The sequence below is a fragment of the Electrona antarctica genome, assembly GCF_951216825.1.
Source record: "Electrona antarctica genome assembly, chromosome: 22".
NCBI classification, from domain to species: domain Eukaryota; kingdom Metazoa; phylum Chordata; class Actinopteri; order Myctophiformes; family Myctophidae; genus Electrona; species Electrona antarctica.
The window spans coordinates 35,193,439-35,219,784 of NC_136805.1; the positions used below are offsets into that span (position 1 = coordinate 35,193,439).

At 42.4% G+C, this 26,346-nt stretch overlaps 2 protein-coding genes across 4 annotated transcripts; both read right to left on the bottom strand.

Annotated features, from left to right (window-relative positions):
• Nucleotides 1-105: 105 nt before the first annotated feature.
• Nucleotides 106-24,735, bottom strand: lrrc20 (leucine rich repeat containing 20). 3 transcript variants are annotated; one of them, XM_079492457.1, is made up of 5 exons: nucleotides 23,834-24,735; nucleotides 3,943-4,019; nucleotides 2,749-2,898; nucleotides 1,977-2,144; nucleotides 106-1,471 (listed from the first exon to the last, which is right to left on the bottom strand). In XM_079492457.1, exons 2-5 carry the CDS (start codon nucleotides 4,010-4,012, stop codon nucleotides 1,335-1,337), a joined length of 525 nt encoding a protein of 174 aa, XP_079348583.1. In that variant the 5' UTR covers nucleotides 4,013-4,019; nucleotides 23,834-24,735; the 3' UTR covers nucleotides 106-1,334. The 3 variants fall into 3 exon arrangements, with proteins under 3 accessions (XP_079348583.1, XP_079348585.1, XP_079348584.1); XM_079492459.1 differs by lacking the exon at nucleotides 23,834-24,735 and adding an exon at nucleotides 5,015-5,134; XM_079492458.1 differs by lacking the exon at nucleotides 23,834-24,735 and adding an exon at nucleotides 4,231-4,742.
• On the bottom strand, nucleotides 7,845-24,970 carry LOC306915117 (tripartite motif-containing protein 16-like; the record flags this gene model as incomplete). The annotated part of the gene is made up of 8 exons (XM_079492365.1): nucleotides 7,845-8,814; nucleotides 8,916-8,975; nucleotides 9,464-9,626; nucleotides 10,686-10,919; nucleotides 15,708-15,803; nucleotides 16,191-16,574; nucleotides 17,983-18,175; nucleotides 24,513-24,970. 8 exons carry the CDS (start codon nucleotides 24,968-24,970, stop codon nucleotides 8,288-8,290), a joined length of 2,115 nt encoding a protein of 704 aa, XP_079348491.1. The 3' UTR covers nucleotides 7,845-8,287.
• Between the last annotated feature and the right edge of the window lie 1,376 nt (nucleotides 24,971-26,346).

Sequence of the window (26,346 nt, forward strand, 5' to 3'; positions counted from 1 at the left end):
ATGAAGACAATGATAATAGCATGCAAAAGTTGGTATATTTCTATAATTCCATTCAAAAAGTTTAACTTTCATAGATTATAGATTCAGTGCACACAACGTAAATTATTTATTTGTTTATCTTTACACAATTTTGGCTTCCAGCTCATAAAACCAATCCGCTGTAAAACCCACTAAAACAGAATTTCAAAAAGAAATTGAATACTGTGAAGAAATCACAGTATTACTCCTCAGTTTTTGCAGAGCATGGATGTTTTAATCTGAATGCCACATTAAGACATGTCCCTTTGCCCTCGTCACTGCCTCGATACGCTGTGGCATTAAGGCAATCAGCCTGTGGCATTGCTCGGGAGTTATGGAAGCCCAGGTTTCCTTGATGCTTGCTATCAGCTCTTCTTTGTTTTGGGGTCTGGTGCCCCTCATTTTCCTCTTGACAATACCCCATAGATTCTCAATGCACTGTGATGGCATGGGCATCAAACCAGGTTGTGGTGCTTCTGGCATCTCCATACAGATCCTCAGCAGAAGGAATCATGAAGTCCTCTAAAACATTCTGGTAGACTGACCTGCGGTAATTGCAGTGACTGACCGCAGTGTCATGATTTGGGCTGCAATGTCCAGTGCAGGTGTTGGTAAATTCTGCTTTCTTAAATCCAAGGTCACCGCAACAGTCTACCATGAATGTTTCTAGGGCTTCAAAGAAACTAGGATACACGGTAAACGTATTTAAAATTAATTAACATACGAGTGTTCTACCTTCTGTATAAAAAAATGCACAGTCTGTATCATTGCCAGTAGTTTATATTTGTCATACTATCAAAAGTCAAGTCATAAATAAAAGGCATGCCAAACGGGCCAGGTTCATATAAACATGGCCTCGACCTGGTTTGATATTAAAAATGTTTTAAAAGTGACGTGGTATCTTCTTCTTTAACACCGTGAACATGTGTTATACTGTTTGCATTGTGATGCCGATAAATAAATAAATAGCTACTTAAAGTATACTACATTAGTTTCATAGATCCGAGCCGGAACACAACATAAACATGATCTGAAAATGGGCCCCGGATCAGAAATGCTTGCAGAACCAAAAGAAAATATCTATTCCTGCCAGTTCAGACAGACAAGAGCAAACAATGGGTACGAGAACGTTAATGTGTTCTTCACACGCCCTCTGGAGTCCTGGTTCTTGGACAGCAGTGGGATGTTTGGAGGCACAGCATTATATGTATATATTCTATAGCTGTGAGGCAGAACATATTTCGTAAGGAAGGCACACTGCACGCAATCACGTCCCTGGGGTGTTTGTAAACACAAATGTCCAGCATAGAATCGTTTTAGGCATCGTTTGAGAACAAGATGTCAAATGTGCGAGGGGACTGCATAGCAGTCAGCGTATCTTGGTCCAAAGGATTTGACTTCACGTTGATCCATTTCAGTGCTGGCATGGCAAGCAACTTCTCCATTGGGATTTCTGTGGATCAGAAACAGACTCAGAATCAGACGTCATTTGTCACATCACAGGTTTACAGCTAGGTGTAAAGAAGTGGGTGACATTCTTTTTTTCATGTGCACTCCATCATTTTGTAGTATCCCGTGACTGAGAGGCGAGCAGAAGGGCAAATAAAATAAAGTTATATGTAGATATTTATATAGAAGACAATGTGATAGCAAGCAGTACATACATGATGTTTAGAACATGTTATATGCAGGTGTGTACATGTCATGTTCCCCCAGAGACATCATAGGGAGATTAAAACTAAATAACCGGTGCGGCAGGGAACCGTGATGTTCCCAGTTTGATCCCGGGCTCCCCCAGTGTTAGTGTCGAAGTGTCCTTGAGCAAGACTCTGAGCAAGTCCCCTAATTGCTCCCGATGAACAGGTTGGTGCCTTGCATGGTTTCCTCCGCAATCTATGTAAAGGTGTATGAATGTGTGTGTGATGCACTAATGCACTCAGTAAAGTATAATTGTTTACCAGTGATGCTGTTTCCCTCCAAGTTGATGCACTCCAGTGTTCTTATTTCGGTCAGCTTCTCAGGGAAGACGGAGAAGCGGTTGTTGGCCAGATTGATGCTGGTCAAATGCTCCGCGTCGGCCACAGCGTCAGGGAGCTTTTTGAGAACGTTGCAGTGTACGTCCAACTCTGCAAGGTGGTTCAAAACACGAGTCACAGGGGGCTGTCTATAGCAAGACCTAGAATGATAACTATAAAGCCTTTGAGAAATATAAACATACAAACAAAGTCTGTCATTTTTTATTGTGACACCCAATAATCCACTCAATTATTTGGTGACACACACACACACAGCAGTTCATTCCGTCGACTAAAACTATGACGAAAAATGTTTGTCGACTACCTTTTTTCACTGACAAAAACCAAATCAAAACTAAATCAAAACTAAGCTGTGATGACTAAAACAAAGTTAATATAATGACAATTTTGTCAACAAATTAAAACTACACAAAAAATGTTAGGGACGGACTAGTGGAGAAGAGATCCAGTAGAACTAAAAGACTACTACTAAGTCATTTTATGTTTGGTTGCGCTCGGGTGTCACAACGCATCGCAGATCGGATATTTTCAGCATGTGTAAAAGACGCCAAGGTTGACAAAATCAAACTGTAGATATAGCCTAAAACGAAAACGTTTCAGTTGACCAAAATACAAACTAAACATTTTATTCAAAAGACCATGACTAAACAAAATAAAACATTGGTGTCAAAATTCACACTGACACACACAGTACCTCTCAGCTGGGTGAACGTCGCAAAGATTCTGCTGGAAACCACCTTCATCTCGTTGTCGGCCAATGAGACGACACGGATGTTCTCTGCCACACTCACCAGCAACTTGAACACGCCGTCCGGGAAACCAATCAGCTTGCAGTCTGACAGATCTACACAGAGTGGGAGAAACCAATCAGCTTGCAGTCTGACAGATCTACACAGAGTGGGAGAAACCAATCAGCTTGCAGTCTGACAGATCTACACAGAGTGGGAGAAACCAATCAGCTTACAGTCTGACGGATCTACACAGACTGGGAGAAACCAATCAGCTTACAGTCTGACGGATCTACACAGAGTGTAAGCAGACTTTCGTGTCAAGAGGCGTCAAGAAAACGCCTAGTCAAGGCGCCTCTTCCGGGTTTGTGACGAAAGTGGTATGGCGCTTGGGTGCCGGTGATTTCAGGCTATTCCACCATGACGCGCGTCCGCTTTTGGCTTCCATCTTGGATGTTAAAGCATAGCATCAATGCTAGCAATCGCCACCTCAGCCCCCGATGAGGCGCTTCACTCTGGCGGCCCGGGGGGGGGGGGGGGGCACAGCCTCCCGCGCCAGAAAAACAGTTTTTTCATTTTTACTGTAACTGTAACATATATAATTTGGCTTTGCTATGCATTGTGAGTTTGTAGATTGCCTATTTTCAAAGAATTCATATATATATATATATATATATATATATATGTATGCACACACACACACACACACACACACACACACACACACACACACACACACACACACACACACACACACACACACACACACACACACACACACACACACACACACACACACACACACACACACACACACACACACACACACACACACAAAATCATGTGAAATGGGACATTGTACATCATTACTACTTTTACTGTTGGTTCTTTAAAGTAGATTTTGATGCTAATACTTTTACTCTATTAATATTTGTATTTATTTATTTTTACTACATTATGAATATGAAACTTGTCAATCAATGTGAGTACAATGTGAGTACTTTTTCCATCACTGGTTGTAATGTACACTGCTAGCCTGGCACTGCCTGGTGACTGTTTCCAAGCCTTCGACACCACCTACTGGTGAAAAATGAGAATAGAAAGCACCCACCACAGCTCGGGTTTTGGCATTGTGTGGTGGAAATGTGATCTTAACTTACCTAAAGTATCTGTCCCCTCCTCTACTGTCGCATTGATCCTCCTAGCCACCTTTGCCACCGCTTCAGCCATGGTTTACCTGTGGAAAAAACAGAAGATAATGTCACTAAACATATGCATTTGTACACTTATTTGTCACAGAAGATCAACAGTAGGCTATTCGTGGCTGGTGGATTATTCCCCATCTAACAAAAACATTCAGTCATTCTATCTGTAGTTCACTGTGAAATGTATTGAATGTCTATGAAGTTGGTCATTAATGTAAGTCAAGATAATTAATGAGCACAAACCTGATATGACCTACTGCTGTCTGCTACCGCCGCCTGAAATGGTCTACGACTCTACGGTGTCTTTCATTATCTATCTAATGTTTCATTACAAACCGTGGAAGAGAAGTTAAGTAACAACTTTCCTCCTCCAGCACACTCACACTACTATAATACAGAGCTTGACAGCTGCAGTGACTGAATGGTAGGCTGCTAGGTTACCGAAGGGTTACAGTGTCACTGCTGTCCAATCAAATTCATTCATTCTGTGCCTGTCAAACTCAAATTTGGCGAATGTATATTTTTAGACCGAGCCAGGTCAATTCATTCAGTGCCAGTTCAGTTCGATCCAGTCAGTGCTCTACTTTTTTCAACTCGATCACTCTCCTCGAACCCTGATTTCATACTACTTCACCTTTATATAATGTAAGTTTAATAACTAACTATAGCTCCTAGAGTAGCTTCGTACTACTTAGCTGATAGCAGAAGAGGAAAACCGCATAGGAAAACCGGCGCACACTTCCTAAGTTTGACTATGTATTAATTTGACTCAAACCTGCGCGGTGAAGTTGCAGACGATGAGTCGAATGCGCTAACTAACCGCCTCACAGATTTCGTTCATGTCAGGATACCGTGTAGCCTGAGACCTGAGTGACACTCAGTCGTTTCACTTCATTAAGACATTTTTTGTAATGGTAGCGATTCAGGGCTGGAGCCAGGCTAGATACGGTGGGGACACCGGTGTAAAATGGACTATTTTGTTCAAAATGTTTTTCAAATTTGTTTAAAAAGTTCAATGTTGTCTTACCTTTGTAAGTCCTGGTCAGATGCAATAACATAAACCTACCTACATACTATCTCTCTCTTGACCGATGCTATGGTATTGACTGGAAAAGGCCTGGTTGGTCAGCCTTTCATTCTGTTTTCAAAGGACTTGAATACGAGCATTCTGGCTGCCTACAGGCTGAATGTCACTGTGTATCCACTCCAGCCCTGTGCTGTGCATTGTGCAAGCAAATTCCTGTTTCGTCCACTACATTTTAATATTTTTGAATAATAAAACAGCATAAGCTTAATTCTTAATAGGCCTATATTCCTTTTACAATTCTTCATTTTTAAATCGAGTGCACATCAGTGATTTTTCTGTGAACTGCAGTGGTAAAAGTAGTAAAAGTATCAATACCTGACACCACACAATTCTGGATGTACTTGAGTAAACAGTAGGCCTACTGAAGTATTGGTATCAAAATGTACTAAAAGTACCAAAAGTAGAAAGTACTCATGTAGAATGTTCATGAGTATTCAACATTCCAATGACTGAAATGTATATGCCTGAAGTGGTTAATGTATATTTAATAATAATCAAAATCTATGATGTATTTTCTAATAAATGTAGTGAAGTAAAAGTACAATATTTTGATCCAAGATGTAGTGGAGTGGAAGTGATCGTATTGGAAATCGGTCAATTAAAGTACGTACTTAATTACAGCACTTAAGTAAATATACTTAGTTACTTTCCAATGCTGTGAGAGACACCACGTGTGACGTGAATGAAAACAGACAAGATGAAAACGCAGCATCACTGCCTCATGAAACATGTATAGTTATGCAGTAAATTGTATTTAACCTCAACAAATGTGTACATTTATTACTTATCCACATGACCTGATGTGGATTTTGCACCACACTGGTCAGAGAACAATGGTATACAAATAAAACGCATTAAAGAAGCATAATATCAGTTTTGACGGTTTTTGATGAGGAAGTGTAATTTACTTTTGTATCACAAGGTGGCAGCAGATGACAAGAAAAAGAAAAATAGAATTCAATCATGAGAAATTGACCCAGCCCTATTATATTACTGACTGGTGGTGATCAGAATATAACCACCGTTTTTAAACCTGTACCGACATTCTATGACTCAAGCAAGTAATGTAATATGTTAATTTTAGCTCCTGTCAGTCAGTGGGTCTCTATAGTAGGCCTATTCCCAGCAGCAAACCTTTTCATGTCAAGGACCCCCAAATTGACACGAATAGCCTGTAAACCCCCCATTTGAAAAGATATGCCAGGGACCCCCATAAGAGAAGATTTTGACGGCTCTAGAGGTGATTCTCAACCCGTTTAATTTCAAGGACCCCCAGTTTGACATGCATTAGTCATTTAGTCTACGGACCCGCATTTAATGGCATTTCTATCTCTGGGATCCGCAATTTATATTGTAAAATCAATGTTAATTTAACTCTGAGAGTGTACAAACATTTTGTACACTCTCAGAGTTACAGACCCATAAGGGTCCATTTGGTTCCAAACTATAATTTAGCTGCATGGGTACCCCCCTGGAACTCCCTTGACCCCTGGGGGTCCCCGGACCCCACTTTGGGAACCACTGCTGTACCAGGAGTCCGACACAACTGTCTATTCTGTATTTTGAAATCAACTCACATACCCTATGAAATGGTCAACTGGCTACCATCTAGCGACATAATTATATTTTATTCCAATGAAAACTGCAAAATAAGGCAAACATGTCCACCGTAAGATCAACCTAAATAGGTTTGAATGGGGTTTAGGTGTAAGTATGTAGTACTAGTAGCATGCCAAAGTTTGTGCTATTGCCATTGAGAATTCATTGGGTGTTTAAGTTAAATAACTCCGAAACTACAAATCATTTCAAAGTAAAAAGTTCCATAGCATGTGTCTCCACAGTAAGCTGAATTATAAAATGTGTGAAGAGTTTCTAGGTGAAAGTAAATTTTTGACGTGCCATAGAGCTGCCATTGGCCCATTATAAATTTCTCAAATTTGAAAGCACTATATTTCTAAAACTATGAAACATTTCAAAGATTTCTTTTCAGGCAAACATGTCCACCGTAAGATGAACCTAAATAGGTTTGAATGGGGTGTCTAGGTGTAAGTATGTAGGACGAATACGAGACGGCTCGCCCCTTTTCCAACTCGCCCAAAGCGGCGAAGATCGGTCGCCTCAACGGGAAGAGCGGTCGCCCCAACGGGAAGAGCGGTCGCCCCAACGCGCAGAGAATTCGCCCCGAAAAGTCCGGAGAATTCGCCCCCAAAAGTCCGGAGAAGTCGTCCCAACAAAGAGAGAGAGAGATTTTTACATGTAGCTGTTATGTCTCACTGACAGCTGTTTGATTGTGCTGCGCTCTTGCATATTCCTGTTGTTTGTGATGATTGGGGGGATTATCTGGGATCGACTACTTCAGTCTTGACATACAACATGATGTGTGATGATGTTGCTTTGCCCTATTATTGACTCTGAGTTTTGAAACTAAAGAAGAGTTGTGTTTAAGCTGTCATGGTCCACTGAATCACAATAGTAGCCTACTTTTAACATAAGTTTAAGTTTTGGGTCTTGGAGGCAAAATCTCATCAAATGGTGGTCCGTGGCTCAAATGCCTAATAAATAATGGACCTCGATATGAAAATGGTTGAAACCCACTGCATTACATTAATATTTCTACACGCTATTAATACATGTTTTACACTATTCCTTAATAAATTAAAAACTTCAAATGTCCTTACAGCCATGATAATGTTGGACTACGAGTGTCCACTCAGTACCTGGCTGTTTTAATATCTAGAGGTGTTCAAATTACGAATAAAACACACTGGTAGAGGTTGCATCCTCGTTCCACTGCAACTGTGCTTTATGTATTATGAAAAACAGAATGTCAGCGTAAAACAAGTGAAATGAGTGAGCTAACATCAGCCCTTTACATGATTTCAGACATTATTGATTCTGTCATTTAACATCACATAAGCTAAAGTATATAGAGCATTTCCTTCAGCTTCATATGTCTCCATCTAAAGACATTACTCTAGATAGTTGACAATGTGTAGAACAGGGAACCAACACCATCGAGTCACACTAACAGTTTGTTTCCCCCACACCCCCTGGGGACAGGAGGTACTCAAATTAAGAAAATACAAGAACTTTGAAGGTTCTACAATACAGAAAATGTTCCACGACAGACACAGACCATCAACAAACCAATCCCGAATAAAGAAAACAAAAAGGTTTAAACTGAATATCAGTTGTCTTTAAAGTTAAACATGTCTACCATGTCTTACACACCTCTGCTTTATCGCCAACATATCGAAGACATATCCCTGGATAGAGTGGCTGTGTGAACTTAGTTTGAACTTTATGAATGAGAAACATTTTGTCAGAAACACTGTAAAAGGACACAGTGCCTGCCTTGTGATCCAGGTACACCCCCACTCTGGCGGAAAAAGGTCCTGGCACTATAGTCTCAACATTGTTGTGTTTGAACACACAGCCTTCACCAGAGTACTGGACCATCCAGGATTTATCATTGGATCCAAAGCCTGCCTTAATCCCCTTTCTATCTATGTCGTTGTAAGAGACTGCTATGGAAACCTTAATGCCACTCCACTGCACTTCCAAGTAATAACGATCAGACAGACCCTCCGTGCACAACACCTGACAGATATCGGTAAATCTCTCTGGATGGTCAGGGTAAGGCTCCGGTGCTTGTAAACCAGCTGTCACCTCCCTGTTCTCATTTGACAGGGACATGTAGCTGCATACTGTGTTCAAATCCAGTGAGAGTGGACAGGAATCTGTGAGAAGAACACATACAATATCAGTTTCATATACAATTTACACGCACACACGCACACGCACAAATAAACAGTAGCAAACAGATTCAACATCTACTCACATTGTAAAAAGTCATTTCTGGTCTGGGGCTCTGGTGGATGGAAAACATCGACTGCAGACACTAGAGACACAAGAAATCACAAATCAGTAACAGTAGTTTTCCAGGAGAATAGTCTGCAGAAGAATGTAAATGGTCTACAATAGTGTTTTTCAACCAGAGTACCAACCAAGGTGCACTACGGTAAACTGCACCGTAGTGCACCTTAGGAAGTACACCGTAGGAAGTAATGTCAGACACAGCCCTAGGGTAGTTCTTCTCAAACTATATATTTTGAACAGTTTATATAATCTGAACATTTAGGATTTATGGGTTTGGGTCTGTGTTCATCAAATTACACTCCAGTTTCACACTGAGTTAGTGATTATGTATGATTAGGCTCATGCATGGTTAAATTAAGTTTTCCAAATTATGTCTATAGGGTGCTATGCCCAATGCCACGACGTATTGGATTACAAGTATCCCTTCGGCAGCTACGCTATTGCCTTCTGACCACTTTTACCAGAAATATGATGGCTGAAAGTCTGAAACAGAACATTTAAAATCTTCACCTCTCGCCGATATCTCCGGCCAGGTTTTCCTCAGGATGTCGTTTAGGTGGCCTTTCAGACCAGACACAGCATCTGTCACATCTGTGAAGTAAGGATGCACGGGACGGACAGCAATCCTGGGGAGCTCTGGTGGCCCACTGGAACTGGACAGAGACTGGAAACTCTGGAGACAGAAACATATGTGTGTAGATACAGACAGGAATGGATGGATCAACAGAACACCAAGAAATCAATAGATTAGTATATTGATCTGAACAAGGATAACATGTCCCCTGAATGTGGTTTGTGACCCGTTTGTGTGTCACCCCTTAAGCCTGTCATGTACGAGCTACAATTATTCAAGAGTTGTGAAGCGGCCTGTTATAGCACCACAATGACGCCAATTGCAAAACCTTTGAGGTGGATTAAAGAGCGCCGCTCTGGATATAATAGAGCGCAGCAGTCCCGCCCCCTACCAGGGCCCAGGAAATGATTCCCCGTTCATTTTCCTCAGACATTTCAAAAAGTATTCATTTAAAGACCTTTTAAGCCTCGTACAAAGCCAACTCGAGTTGTGAGAAATCATGACAACAAATAATTAGAAAGAAGAAGAAAACGGCAGGTTACAAAACTTTTTTTCTTGTTTGTCTTCTTTGCAATTATTAGTTTGGTCCAAGATAGAATTAGAATAGAATTATTGTCATGATTTGTCACAACTCGAGTTGGCTTTGTATGACGCTTAAAAGGTCTTTAAATAAATACTTTTTAAAATGTCTATGGGAAAAATGCATTGGGAATTATTTCCTGGGCCTGGCATAGTCATGAAATGGGGCGGGACTGCGGCACTCTGTAATAAGACTCACAACTGGCATGGCATTGTGATTGTGATGTAATCTGAACCTTTGTTGAGGCGCACTAGCCAGCCCAGCCCCTCCAATGCCTGGCTTTTGAAATTACATCATATGGCAGCCACGTAATGTTTGTTTAGGGCCCTAAACAAACATTGACGACACGAGACGTCATGTGGCCAATATAAACATATCTTGTTTTGTTTTATACGATAACACGCCGCATTCATGTCTCGTAATGTATATATAGTGGCAGTGAATAAATTAATGAAAGTGACTCTGAGGCGCTTCACGCAAATGTGATTTTTTTTTAACGGTTATTTTGGGGGCATTTTAAGCTTTTATTTGACAATGAGAGACAGGGATGTGGGGAAAGAGTAAGCATTCTGTGGAACCTGAATGAAGTGGATGGTGTCCTCAGTGCTGGACAGCTCCTCCATCTCAGCATGTCTCCTCTCCAGCAAGGCTACCTCCTCCTCCAGCTGCCTCAGGAGGCCCTCGGTCTGAGCCAGGGCAGTCCTCTCCTGAGCTCTGATCAGTTCTTGAACCTCACTGGACCTTCTCTCCATGGAAACCATCATCTCGGAGAAGATCTTGTCACTGGCGTCCACTGCTGCTTGGGCTGAACTCTGGTTGACCCAACGAGACATGAACACAAAATAAGTGATCTACAAGAAAACAATACATGAACGATCACCAACTACTGACTAGAAATATCCGTCTGTATATACTACCGATCTTGACGCAACTGAAGCCAGTTTTACGCGATCGCTACATTTACACGAAAAACGATTTAAAATATAAAGTCCTCGCCACGGGTGTTAGAAATTTGCTGCTACAGCGATTAGCATTGCTGCATCCCGCGTTGTTTAATAAAAAGCATTTTTATCCGAGCACCCCGACTACTTTTCTCAAACGGGTTTGTTTGGGAAATTCACAGTTGCACACCGGGAGCGCACTCGCCTATTGGTCTGTGTTGGCAGTGCGGTCAGCGCGCCTATATCAAACACACCCAGTGCCACACTCCTCCCGGCCGATAGGGGCACGTAGTTGAAAGCCAATGGCAAAAAAAACAGCTCGTATAAAAATGCCTTTTATTAAACAACGCGGGATGCAGCAGTGCTAATCGCTGTACCAGTACATTTCCTTTATATTTGAAATCTGAATGTTTATTTACACGTTTACAATGTAAATGTAGCGATCGCGTAAAACAGGCGGAAGTTAAGCCATGACGTGAAGTACGAGCGTCATGAACCATGGCTAACACAGTAAAATACTACAAGACTTCATTCAAATGAGTGTACAACTAGTACAGTGGGAAGAGGGGGGTATCATGCACCCCCCGGAAATATACTTCTAATCAGTGTTTTCTTATTGGAAAAAATGTGCTGAAAATGATGAGCTATGATAAAAAGTTGTCAAAATGTCCCACCTACCTCAAAACCCCCTTTTTGGTATATGGCTCTGGCGAAATTGTGTAAAGGCAAATATTAATTCACTAAAATTACATAAATAGACATGGAAGTCTGAAATTTGTCATGGAGTATCCTGACACATAGGGGTAAGTAGAAGAATAGGATTTGGGGGGTTGCTACCATTATAGTTTTAAATATGACCTACATTATCCCCAGAAAAACAAAAAAAGATGCTGTCCGCTTGACTAATAACAACAAAGATGGTTATTTGCCAACACATTATGGTGAAAGTCACTGCCTCACTTGTATATAGAAAACTTCCCATATCCCTAAGCTTCAATTCGATCCCAAGATAACCTTTCTATCTTGAAAATTACTCTTTCTGTAGCCAAAACTCTGAACTATACCTCAAATCGGTGAAAATTGTATATTCAGTCAGTCAGCTATACATTTGGAATAAATTAATGAATGACTGAGTTTGAACTGACTCCACATTATGGAATATTTCTTACTTGAATAAGCTATGTTAAAAAGTTGGAAAAGTGTCCAATCTACCATTTTTATGCAAATGAGTGCCTCCATTATCAAAACAATCGATTTTCACTATATCGCAGCCAATACTGCACTTAAATGAACAAATACGGTGTCTAGACCTATGTTTTGAGGGTTGAGGATCTCAGTGAAACTATTCTTAAAGTGACTACATGTGCCCATGGCATGCTGGTGTGCAAATCAGCGCAGATTAAATCAATTCCTCTATCTCGTCGGCTTCTTGTGCATGCTTTCCAGTGTCAAGGAGATCAAGCAGTGAGGTTGGTATAGGACTGCACCACAGGACACACTGGATTCAAAAACTATTTGGTTTTCAACAATCCCTGCCCTTCATCATAGGGTTTTGTTTTTTCCACCATAGCTTCATCAGCTCGCTTGTATAAGGCAACGGTGGCTCTCTTCAAAGCAGAGTAGCATGTAGGAAGGCGAGCCAGGTCAACTTTAGATTTAGAAATGAGTTTGTCATCTGTCCCACCACTCTTTCACTGAAGACTCACAATTTAAATAGCATATTCTGAGCCTAGCCAAGCCATATGACCCATAGGGACAGGAGCCTAACAAGTACACTCCCTGGCATGACTAGTATGTCGCAGGGACTTAGCCCAATCCAACCCTTTGGTATTCCCCGGCTGGGGATCGAACCCCTGACTATCCAGTCTCAGGGCGGACGCTCTAACTACAAGGCCACTGAGCTGTTGATGATATCCAGAGCTTCTTACGGGTGTGTAACTTTAGAGTGTACAAAATGGAACCAAATGGACCTGTAAGTAAGCCTTGTGTAGCCATGAGGCCCATAGGGCAGAAGCCTATCGCCTGTTTCTGTAGTATGATGTACAAGTACACCCCCTGGACATGACACTAGTATGTAGCAGGGACATGTCCGACTTACCGACTGAGTCTTTGGTATGACCCGGCCAGGGGATCGAACCCCGACCTCCCAGTCTCAGGGCGAACGCTCTGACTACAAGGCCACTGAGCTGTTGACATCTTACTGGTGTGCAATTCTGAACGTACAAAATGGAATCAAATGGACCCGTAAGTGTTATGGGGGTCCTTGAAATGTGCCTTGTGCTACACTATCTCCGATTCAGAAACGGGTCTCATGGTCGCAGGCAACGTATTCCTCTCCAAAGTTGAACGTTGCCACCACTGTTGAAGCAGCCATACACTACACAGGTTTATCCTGATGTTCTGGGCATCTTTGTAAAGTTAGTGTTATTAAAAAGCAGGTAAAAGAGTAACGTTTCAGCACTCCATTTGGTCACTCTATCCATTCAATGTAGTAGAAGAGCCGACTGTTATGTCGTCTCCGTCCACAGGAAATATGTTGCCTACGACCATGAGACCCGTTTCTGAATCGGTCTATATGGAACAGATCCTTAATTAGTATAGTTGCAGCAATTCATCTGTCTGCTGTATGGACAGAGTTGTGAGTCTTCAGTATGGTAAATGGTGCATTTATATTGCGCCTTTATCCAAGGCGATTTACATAGATTGTGCATTACATTCACCCATTCAAACACATTCATACACCGATGGCGGCGGAAACCATGCAAGGCACCAACCAGCACATCAGGAGCAATTAGGGGTTCAGTGTCTTGTTCAAGGACACTTCGACACTAACTCTGGGGGAGCCAGGGTTTGAAATGGCAACCTTGCGGTTACCATCCGGCCACTCTACCCCTGAGCCACTGCTGCCCCAGTGGACTTCACCCGTGCCAAGTTGCTGCAGACAATGGTGGGGGCAAATGACAAACTCACTTCTTAAATCTAAAGTTGACCTGGCTCGTCTTCCTCCATGCTACTCTGCTCTGAAGAGAACCACTGTGTTGCCTTTAGTGGCAGCGGTGGCCGAACGGTTTGCGGAGCGGTCTTGATACCGGAAGGTCGCCAGTTCGTATCCCCGGCCCGGCACGTTAAAATTACCACCGCTGAAGTGCCCTTGAGCAAGGCATTGAACCACTACCATGAAATGTTCTATGATCAGGGCCTGGCTGTAAACAAGTATCTGATGCTTAGTCCAGTTACCGTGGGTAAATATAGTAACTTTGCTTTGCTTTGCTTTGCCTTATACAAGCGAGCTGATGAAGCTATTGTGGAAAAACCAAAACCCTATGAAGGGCAGGGATGGTTGAAAACCGAAGGGTTTTTAAATCCAGTGTGGTCCTGCGGTCCAGTCCTACCAACCTTTGATCTCCTTGTCATTGGAGACCATGGACAAGAAGACGAAGAAGACTGATTAATGTGACTGCATTTTGTTCTTTATGGTGCAGGCTAGTGTATAGGGTGGTCACTGTTGCTTAAATTTTTGCCTTTGAGTGTGTATATGATGGAATACTGTTATAGGATTGTGTGACTGTTTGTATTTTATACTGCATAGTGCAGGCCATTCTATAGTGTGTATACTGCCGCCTAGTATTGTTCATACTGAGGATGTTTTTTGTGTGTGATGTTATGCTACAGTATATATATTCTAAATTATAAAGCTAGCATAAAAACATCTCTTACTTGGTATAAATGTGACTTTATTGTAATGGCAGCACTGATTTTTACACCAGCATGCCACGGGCACATGTGGTCACTTTAAGAATAGTTTCACTGAGATCCTTGACCCTCAAAACATACAAACAAGTATAGACACCTTATTTGTTCATTTAAGTGCAATATTGGCTGAGATATAGTAAACATCGATTGTTTTGATAATGGTGACTCATTTGCATAAAAATGGTAGATTGGACACTTTGCCAACTTTTTAACATAGCTTATTAAGAAATTAAGTAAGAAATATTCCATAATGTGGAGTCAGTTCAAACTCAATTATTCATTCATTCATTCCAAATGTATAGCTGATACTGACTGAATATACAATTTTCACCGATTTGAGGTATACCGGTAGTTCAGAGTTTTGGCTACAGAAAGAGTAATTTTCAAGATAGAAAGGTTATCTTGGGCTCAAAATGAAGCTTAGGGATATGGGAAGTTTTCTATATACAAGTGAGGCAGTGATTTTCACCATAATGTGTTGGCAAATAACCATCTTTGTTGTTATTAGTCAAGCGGACAGCATCTTTTTTTGTTTTTCTGGGGATAATGTAGGTCATATTTAAAACTATAATGGTAGCAACCCCACAAATCCTATTCTTCTACTTACCCCTATGTGTCAGGATACTCCATGACAAATGTCAGACTTCCATGTCTATTTATGTAATTTTAGTGAATTAATATTTGCCTTTACACAATTTCGCCAGAGCCATATACCAAAAAGGGGGTTTTGAGGTAGGTGGGACCTTTTGACAACTTTTTATCATAGCTCATCATTTTCAGCACATTTTTTCCAATAAGAAAACACTGATTAGAAGTATATTTCCGGGGGGTGCATGATACCCCCCTCTTCCCACTAGACTAAACTGGAACCAAATATCAGGAACTATTGTCATAATTTTGCCTCACCTTCAGGGTCATTATGACCTGTTTCAGGTCTTTCAGCTCCTTCTTTCTCTTCCCGATCTTCTGCTGGACGTTTTGCTGACTCACCACCAGATGTTTCTGGAAGAAATCAGCATTGGAAAGAGAGACGGTTTGGTTTTTAGAGAATCACTCATAATGTGAAAACAGTGACCAAGTTCTCCTGAATCCATTTTTGCAGCAGCACATTTCAGCCAGGACATGAAATATAATTTATGAAAGGTTATCATTCACTGCGTTTTTTTTTTATTGGGTTCATATTGCCAACATTTAGTACTTTTCACCTTATACATCATAGCTCATTGTTTAGACTCAATTTAACAGAAATTAACAGGGGGGGGGGGGGGGGGGGAAGAAAATATGTAATCTTTAAATTTGTTATTATGATGACTGTACTTCGATCTTTGAAATTGAAACATTAGCTAATATCTTGGCCAACAAGTGATTGTGTGCCCCTACTAGCCCTACCTGTTTGTCAGTCCTCTCTGCCGCAGCGGACACGGTGTCATGGCCCTTGTGTTCATCCACGGTGCACAGCAGGCAGATGCACCGCTGGTCTGTGCGACAGTACACCTCCATCAGCTTGCCATGACCGGAGCACATCCTGTCCTGCAGTTTGCTAGTGGCCGGCACCAGCGTGTGCCTCTTCCACGTAGGAACGGTGTCGTGAGGCTGGAGGTGAGTCTCGCAGTACGAGGCCAGACACGTCAGACAAGACACGAGGGCTTTGCGACGCCTGGTTCCAGCGCAGAAGTCGCAGGCCACGTCTGCCGGCCCAGCGGCATGGTCGACCACATCGGCGGAGGCAGAAGAAGACTGCCGACCTCCTGTATTCATCAGCTTCTCCACAACCTGGAAGTACAAAATAAAAGGACGGGGGAAGGTCACTAAAACTGAAACAACCCGGAATTAAATTATAGGAATAGCCTCGAATACAAGTAGAAGGAAATAAACGTTTTAGACCACCACGGGGCACACCTGGGTGTGCCCGTGGCGGGTGGGTTACAACCATAGAGTATATAAAGGATAGAGACCGAACTGGAGCACTAGCCCCGCCCCCAAGCTATTCATTTCGATGAAGTTGCTCAGTGGCGTTTTGAAGCACCCGGAAGACTGCCGGAAGTACCTCCTCCGGACCTCTAATTTGAGGTCCGGGGTGACGTGTTAAAGCACGGGTCCGCCTGCAGTCCTTCCTCTTACCACTAGGGCCCAGTGCTTCAACGTTGGAGCGCCTCACTGGCAAAAGCAAAGCAAAGTTCTTTGTTTACCCAGGGTGAATGGACTAAGCTTGAGATGCTCGTTTACAGCCAGACCCTGCTCATAGAACATTTCATGGTAGGGGTTCAATGCCTTGCTTAAGGGCACTTCAGCGGTGGTAATTTTAACGTGCCGGTCCGGGGATTCGAACTGGCGACCTTCCGATAACAAGACTGCTCCGCAAACCGTTCGGCCACCGCTGGCCCCTTGGTTACAACCTGAGCTCATGCACACACGCATGCGAGCGCCTCCAAGGGGTGTGCGTCTTTCGTGCACGAGACGATTTAGCCTGTATTAAGGTTATAAAGATAGTTTTGCTGTTAATAATTGAGGCCTCCGGTTTTACATCAATTCATCAAGTATTTTCTTGTTGTATTTTGTTTTCTCCATTCGCCGCCGTTTTACAAACACTCTGTATTCAAGACATCACGGGGTGAGCAGACGATAGAATCATTAAACCCATTTTGGGCGGGAACCCCTTTTGGTGTTTGAAGCATTATGTTATACTTTAGCTATTGAAAAATGATATGAGCTTGTAGATCTGCTATTTTTGAAGAAAGAAAATCACATATATATTGCGAATATATATATCGAATATATTCTTTCGGTTTTTCAGAAAACTCTTTATTACTGTCTTGATTTAGAGAAGACATAGATATAGAGTCATTTTTATGAACCTCATCTCTGTGGCTCTACCTTTGAACTCCATACTGCTGATTGCTCTGGCACTCTGTATGTTGTTGAACAAGGGAGTGAACTCCATACTGCTGATTGCTCTGGCACTCTGTATGTTGTTGAACAAGGGAGTGGAGTAAAAGTACACTATTTGGATCTGAGCTGTATGGTGTAGAAGTAAAAGTACTGGGAAATACTCAAGTAAAGTACAACATCAATCAAAATTGTAAAAATGGTACCTCAAAAAGTAAAGAAGCACGCACACAGACGCACACACACCCCCACCTCAGCCAGCAAGTTATTTTTACATAAACACACATACACACACCTCGGCCAGCATGTTATTTTTCCTCAGAGTAGGCCTCGGGGTGAAGTCCTCCCTGCACTGAGGGCAGCTGCAGACTCCAGTCGTCTCTTCATCCCGGTTCCAGCAACCCTCAATGCACGTTCTGCAGTAGCTGTGTCCACATGGCAGAGTCACCGGTTCCTTTAGCTCCTTTCGGAACCCTACGTTAAAGTTTCTGACATTTTGATGACTTTATGTAGGGTTCCTTCTCACCGGCGTCAAGCGACATGGGATGCCATCTGATTTCCCCTGACTTAGCCCTGTGCTGCGGTGTGGGTGGCACGCTGACATATTCCAAACGAAGCATATGAACGCTATAGGAGACAACGAACCATCTGACCCCCCCCGCGAACGGCTCAGAAGCCGTTAAGTATTTTTAATGTTTGTACGACCGTTTTGCCAGCTCTGAAATTCTCTCTTCGGTCCCTCCTTGTTGACATCTCGGTTGGCTAGCTGCGCCTACGAGGCGCGTAGGGAGGCGCTGCTAGCCAACCGAGATGCCGAGAGGCGGTACAATGGGATGTCAACAAGAGAGAATTTCAGAGCTGGCAAAACGGTCGTACAAACATTAAAAATACTTAACGGCTTCTGAGCCGTTCGCGGGGGGGGTCAGATGGTTCGTTGTCTCCTATAGCGTTCATATGCTTCGTTTGGAATATGTCAGCGTGACACCCACACCGCAGCACAGGGCTAAGTCAGGGGAAATCAGATGGCATCCCATGTCGCTTGACGCCGGTGAGACCGGACCCTACGTGGTAGGTCCAAAGGAGCTCAACCCGGGGGGTCCGGAGACGGGCTACGGTTCCTTTAGAGGGTCCAGACAGATGGAACAGCAGCAGAGCAGCCTATCCTGGTCCGGATCAACACCCAGCTGCGCCATTTTCACTTGAGCCGAATGCAAACCCCCAAAAAAGCCTGGGCACCGAGAAAGAGTACGGACTCGACTCGAAGTTCCGAGTAACCTCGCCTCACCAGGCCGTGGCCACCTAGTCCCGATAGTTTCGTTTCTCTGAAAAGCCTGTAGAGAAGAAAAGGGGTGTGGTTTCCTGGCTACATAGGCCTATGGGAGGCGTGGCTTTGATTTATTGATTGACGCATAACAGTTTAGTACATTCAAGCACAAGTACAACTCAATACAAAAACTGCTAACTGTGGACGACACCATAAAGCATTACACTTGTTTGCAAAGTAGGCCTACAAGGGTCCACCACTCTCTTTTTTTTTGCAGATTTGCCACACATTTCGCTATTTTTGATGAATTGAACTAGGTGGAAACAAGTGTAATGCTTAATTGGGTCGCCCACTCACAGTTAACAGTGTAAACAAGTGTAATGCTTAATTGGGTCGCCCACTCACAGTTAACAGTCTTTGTATTGAGTTTGTGCTTGAAATGTACTGTATCTGCAAACTGTTAATAAATATTTCAATAAATCAACCTCCCTGCCCAACATCTTGGGCAGGGAGGTGTTTGGCGCCGAGAGGACTAGTAGCATGCCAAAGTTTGTGCTATTGCCATTGAGAATGCATTGGGCGTTTAAGTTAAATAACTCAGAAACTACAAATCATTTCAAAGTAAAAAGTTCCAGCATGTGTCTCCACAGTAAGCTGAATTATAAAAAAGTGTGAATGGAGTTTCTAGGTGAAAGTGCTTTTTTGACGTGCCAATATCTGCCATTGAGCCCCATTGTGAATTTCTCAAAGTTGAAAGCACTATATTTCTAAAACTATGAAACATTTCAAAGATTTCTGTTCAGGCAAACATGTCCACCGTAAGATGAACCTAAATAGGTTTGAATGGGGTTTCTAGGTGTAAGTATGTAGGACTAGTAGCATGCCAAAGTTTGTGCTATTGCCATTGAGAATGCATTGGGCGTTTAAGTTAAATACGGGGGGACATATTTTGATAGCAGAAACTGCCTGTCATAATTTCTCCCCCCTCCCTATTCCAAAGCCCCCCCAGGTACATTATATATTTGTCTCCACCAGGCCGAAGACATGGGGAGAGAGTATGTTTTGCACTCCGTCCGTCCGTCCGTGTGTCCGTCCGTCCGTGTGTCCGTCCGTGTGTCCGTCCGTCCGTCCGTCTGTGAACAGCTAATCTCTGGCACCGTTGGCTTGATCGCAGCCATACTCTGCACACACACTCCCTGAATGCCAGAGCTGAACCTCTGCTCCAAAGTTTTCACATTGGCCTGTTATAGCGCCACCAGGAGGCCGCTTTGTGCAAAACAAATGTTTTGACAGTAAACCTACAGATTTTGTCCAAACAATACGCAAATTGGTACACAGTCTCTCTAGAGCCATTCAACGAAACGGATCTTTCAGATTTTTCACACTCCATCCTGATTGGCTAAGATTGGCTTCCAAAGTTCGCAAGAGTGCTCTGTTTCAAACAAAATGCTGCAAATCATGAACAGATCGTGTGATTTCCGTGAAATTTTGCACGCACATTCCCACTAGGCCGAGGAAGAAATGCCACTGGAATATTTTCAACTCAGCCTCATGGTGGCGCTATAACGGGCCCATTTGTGTTTTTACCTATAACTGCACCGATCTGTGTAAAACCATGTATGCACACTCCCTAGAGGCCAAGGAAAAACCTTTGCCTGGAATTTTTCACATCTGCTCTTTATAGCGCCACCAGGAGGCCGACATGTGTAAAACACATTTTCTAATATTACTCCTTCAGATTTTATCCAAATTTCGCGCACATTGGTACACATGCTCTCCATAGTCATGTGATCATGTGATTTGTTTGATTTCTCATAATTATCCATCCTGATTGGCTACGATTGGCTTCTAAAGTTTTCTGGAGTAGCCCGAAAACGCAGCGTCCGATTGCGGTAAAACTGTGCATGCCTATTCCCACTACTAGGCTGAGGAAGAAATGCCACTTGACAGTTTTCAAATCAGCCTCATGGTGGTGCTACAACAGGCCAAGTCGCGTCACACACACACACACACAAAAAAAACCAAATAAACATGTTTATATTACTCACACTCACACACACTCCTATCCTCCTGGTGGAGACCTGTGCCCAGAAGGGCACTTTTTCTAGTTAAACTATATTCAGCAATGGTACACTTATTTTTTCAGTGGGTAGATCTTGTTGAGCTGGTCATTTTGAAAGTAGATCTCACTTCATAAATGTGTGGGCACCCCTGATGTAGGACTAGTAGCATGCCAAAGTTTGTGCTATTGCCATTGAGAATGCATTGGGCGTTTAAGTTAAATAACTCAGAAACTACAAATCATTTCAAAGTAAAAAGTTCCAGCATTTGTCTCCACACTCCACAGTAAGCTGAATTATAAAATGTGTGAATGCAGTTATAGGTGAAAGTGATTTTTTGACGTGCCATAGAGCTGCCATTGAGCCCCATTATTAATTTCTCAAATTTGAAAGCATTATATTTCTAAAACTATGAAACATTAATTTCAGGCAAACATGTCCACCGTAAGATGAACCTAAATAGGTTTGAATGGGGTTTCTTTATAAATTTCTCACTGCTACGAATGGCACTAGGTGTCACATGGATGGACCACATCAGAAATGTGGACATCTATGGGGACCCACGGGTTACGGACTAAGTCAGAGAGAGAAGGATGAGACTGGCAGGGCACTGCGTCAGACACCCAGAACTTGAGGCAAGTAAATTGACCCTATTGACCATTTGCAGACTGCGGCCATGTTTCCATCAGAGTTTGGAAGCACTCGTTTGAGTCGTTTTCAGTAAAGCAATGTCCTGCTGCCTCTTGCATTATGTGCTAATTCAAAACAGGTGGTACACAGGTCAGTTGAGTGATATCTAACGAGCACTTCTAAACTCCAGCACTTAGAAAAATAATCACCTGCAAGGACACAAAGTAGCTCATAACATGTATACAGTGGATTTTTATGAAACAAACACTTTGAGGATAGAAAGAGAATAATTCAAGCTTTCCGTGCAGCTGCAATGTTGGTGAGTTTGACGTTGTTTAATACAATCATGTGGTGACTGGATTAAGAGCGTCTGCTAAATGCCTAAATTGTAAATTGTAACTTCATGGATCAATTTCAATACTTTTGCAGTAAAAGTAAAACTCGGGACAATCCATTTCATGAAGGGGACATTATCCTAAAAATATGAAAAAACGATGTCCCGATTTGTTCTACCCCGGGTAGGGGTATAGTCAACTTTTGGGCTTTTGGTTCCTGCACTAATAGGACTTTTCTGTTTGGATGAATGGGCTGCCATTGGAAGTTGCACCTAGGTAGCACCTTGCCATTAACTTATATGGTAAGATGGCCACAGTCTGCATATGGAGAATGGGAGCCAACCCAGGGCAAAGCCAGGAGGGGAAAGAAGCGTACCACCTATGTACAGTAGACGTGTGGCAGCGGTGGCCGAACGGTTTGCGGAGCGGTCTTGATACCGGAAGGTCGCCAGTTCGTATCCCCGGACCGGCACGTTAAAATTACCACCGCTGAAGTGCCCTTGAGCAAGGCATTGAACCACTACCATGAAATGTTCTATGAGCAGGGCCTGGCTGTAAACTAGTATCTGATGCTTAGTCCAGTTACCCTGGGTAAATATAGTAACTTTGCTTTGCTTTGCTAACATGCTGCGGCGCGACAGCTTGGCTGACAACACTGCAGAGCTCAAGAACCTGATGTTGGATAGGAAATTGTGGAGGGCAGCGATTCAGGAATCCCGAGTTGGTGTTGGCTAGACCTCTCGCAGCAACTAACTAAACTACTAGTTTATTTCAACTTCTACTGTATTGTCACATTTACACCGGATATAGAGTGGGTGAAATTTGTGCACTTGTTTCGCCCTGGACTAATTTGTTGGCATTCCCCAGAGAAAAGGAGTAACAGTTCTGTTCATATACTCAAATCGATCTACAAGCTAATAACGGGGTACGATATGTGACGTCATGTGAGCTTGTAGAGCGCCAGTTTGCGCTATTCTTTTTTAAATGGGGACAGGAACAGGTTGAAAGAGGTTAATTTCACTACAGTATATTTTAAACCGTAGGGTACTCCAATGAGAGTAGTATGATCATATAGGTTTCTCTCTCACTACAGGTACATTATATATTTAAACTATTTTCAGCAATGGTACACTTATTTTTTCAGTGGGTAGATCTTGTAAAGTTCAACTCCAAAGGACATACAAGGACGGACGCAACTCCAATTTCCAACTCAATCCAATGATTTTTTATTTTCCAACTTTTACGCTCAGTGTTGGCTTCATTGGTGATTGGCTGGTCATTTCAGTTAGGTTGAAAACCTTCGAACACAAAGAAACAAAAGATTAACAACATTGCCAAACAAATGATAATCCTTTCAAACCAACAGGTTCTTTTTAACCATTCTTGATTTTAAACATTCTTAAATAATCAAATGTCTTTAAACAATTAGTGTTCTTAAACAATGAATGCCTAAATTAAATGTCTTTTAAATTAACTTATTAAAGTCAACATTTTAAACATTTCAAATTACTTCACCTTTAAACATCTAGCATTTTAAATTGAATAAGTAGTTAAAGAAAATAGCTGAACTTAAGCTTGTAGATCAGCTCTAATTGAACAAGGCATTTTAAACCTTTAACATGAATGGTCCATATTTTAGTAGTCTTTTAAATTCTTAATCATTTCTAACTTGGTCTTATTTTGTAAAGATACTTTTAAACATAATGAAATCCAACTCTCAAGTAAGTTAATGTGTTCCTTCCCCACTTCAGACTGAAGCAGTTGAAGCTACTAAACACAATTAGCCAGATTTTAACCACATCAAACAGTACGGCAGTGCATATATAAGTGTAAATAAAACAATACAATATCACCGACCATTGGCGTCTTTGGAGGTAGAACCCAAGAGTTGTCTTTGCATCTGGCGTTTGCTTGAATGACTGAAGCTCCATTCCTTTTAAAGTGCTCCTAATCAGGTAACGAGCAGCCATCTTGCTGCATTCTGGGAGATGTAGTTTTTTGAGGTCTGGGATGTCATGCCGACCATATTTGTGGTCCATTTCTGAGTTTTGACTCAACACCTCCCACCTGAGCAACTGGCTTTCCACAAACTCGACACCATGACGAACACCATGAAAGCAGACGACCACCTTCAAAAAATAAAAAAATTAATTTGAGCTCCTCATGCACCAACTCGAAGATGAGGAGGTATCTAAGGCTGACCTGCAATGCCGAATAAAAAAAATGTTGGTAGTGTTGTGGTGACACACGCCAACACACTGCATCGCCAACAAGGGTTTCTTCAACGAAGCATTAATCAAATGCTTCAAGACAACGCGGTGGTGGCCAGAAATATAAAGTTCCTCCAACGGAAACCACCGGCACCGCTGACATGTGCCTCATGTCTGGCAATGTTTGAAGAAACACTGGCCGCAAACATGGACCCGGTTCCAGCCACCAATGAGGGGGTTCCAGAGGCTACAGGCGAGGACGCAAACATGGAGGTTCCAGACACTAGTTTGGGGCCTCCCGCTTCGACTGTTCTGGGGCCTCCCACTTTGACTGTTCTGGGGCCTGTTCTGGGGCCTGGCACTTCCTCTTCAGCCTCTGCTTGGCAGCTCGACCCCAGGCAGTGACCCTCACCAGCCTGGACAGGCCGATGAATGCTCTCACCTCCACCAGCTCCACGACCCAGCCAGTGTGCTTCCTTCTTGGAGGCCTTACCTCTTGAACTTCACTCTTTTGAGTTTCCTGAGTGGCCAGTAGGTCTTCTGTCTGCTGACTCACCCCTTCCTGGAGCTTGTCCACACTCTCTGCGGCATGGGCAGCATCCTCTCCAGCCGAATCCATAGGCCACTCCTCCACTGGCAACCTCTGGAGCAGTGTAGAATTCTCCTCCATATCTTCAGGAGTGCCCACTCTTCTTATAATGACGGTTCTGTCATCGGTCTGAGTCTCCGTCTCCTCCTGAACCCAGGCTGCCTCGGTTGTTGGACTTGCGTTTTCAATTTCCATCCTCCGTGGAGTGGCAATTTCGGATTTTCTCAATTGAAGCATGTTGTAGGATGAGGTTAGGCCCTCGACTCTTCTGTCCAATTCATCCTTGGATTCCACAGGGCTCCAAGTCTCCCATATGGACATGGTTGAGATGGCCTCTTTTATCCACTTGTCCAAAATATTGAGGTGCACTTCATAGCCATCTAAATAGACACCTTCAACCGGTACATTATTCGCTGCCTCGTCTGCCTCTTCAGCTCTAAGGATTGCCCTTCCAAGTTCAAACTTGCCATACTTCCGACCATAGGATTGGCTGAACAATGTCTCTTATTTCTGCCAGCTTTGTTTCAGCTTCTTTTGCAGTGCCTTTGATGTCAGCCTCTTGCTTTTCATTAAGAACTGTTTCTCCATCAGCCTCCAGTCCAATTCTGTAGTAATCATTCGCATGAAGCACTGCACTGAAACAGTCTGAAAGTTTAATAAACTCTCTTAACTCCAATTGAAGCATGCCATCTGCTACCCTTGAAATATAATGTGCTTGTTTTGTGAAGCGGCTCTTCGCCGTGGTCGTCTCCTTCTTGAGATCCTTGACCGTCTCTTCAGCCATCTTTATTTCCTTCCACGTCAACAGTATATCTGGTCGGAAGCCGTTTATCTCCCTCCAGCTGTGGTTTTCAACTGTAAAGTTCAACTCTGTTCCACTCCAAAGGACATACAAGGACGCAACTCCAATTTCCAACTCAATCCAATGATTTTTTTATTTTCCAACTTTTACGCTCAGTGTTGGCTTCATTGGTGATTGGCTGGTCATTTCAGTTAGGTTGAAAACCTTCGAACACAAAGAAACAAGATTAACAACATTGCCAAACAAATGATAATCCTTTCAAACCAACAGGTTCTTTTTAACCATTCTTGATTTTAAACATTCTTAAATAATCAAATGTCTTTAAACAATTTGTTCTTAAACAATGAATGCCTAAATTAACTTATTAAAGTCAACATTTTAAACATTTCAAATTACTTCACCTTTAAACATCTAGCATTTTAAATTGAAGTAGTTAAAGAAAATAGCTGAACTTAAGCTTGTAGATCAGCTCTAATTGAACAAGGCATTTTAAACCTTTAACATGAATTGTCCATATTTTAGTAGTCTTTTAAATTCTTAATCATTTCTAACTTGGTCTTATTTTGTAAAGAGATACTTTAACATAAATTAAATCCAACTCAAGTAAGTTAATGTGTTCCTTCCCCACTTCAGACTGAAGCAGTTGAAGCTACTAAACACAATTAGCCAGATTTTAACCACATCAAACAGTACTGCAGTGCATATATAAGTGTAAATAAAACAATACAATATCACCGACCATTGGCGTCTTTGGAGGTAGAACCCTAGA

Excerpts from the sequence above, each read along its gene's own strand:
- lrrc20 (XM_079492457.1), bottom strand. The coding sequence starts at position 4,012 with ATGGCTGAAGCGGTGGCAAAGGTGGCTAGGAGGATCAATGCGACAGTA. Across the intron at positions 2,899-3,942 it reads GGAGGGGACAGATACTTTAG|ATCTGTCAGACTGCAAGCTG; the intron begins GTAAGTTAAGAT and ends CACTCTGTGTAG. Across the intron at positions 1,472-1,976 it reads GGAGGGAAACAGCATCACTG|AAATCCCAATGGAGAAGTTG; the intron begins GTAAACAATTAT and ends TCTGATCCACAG.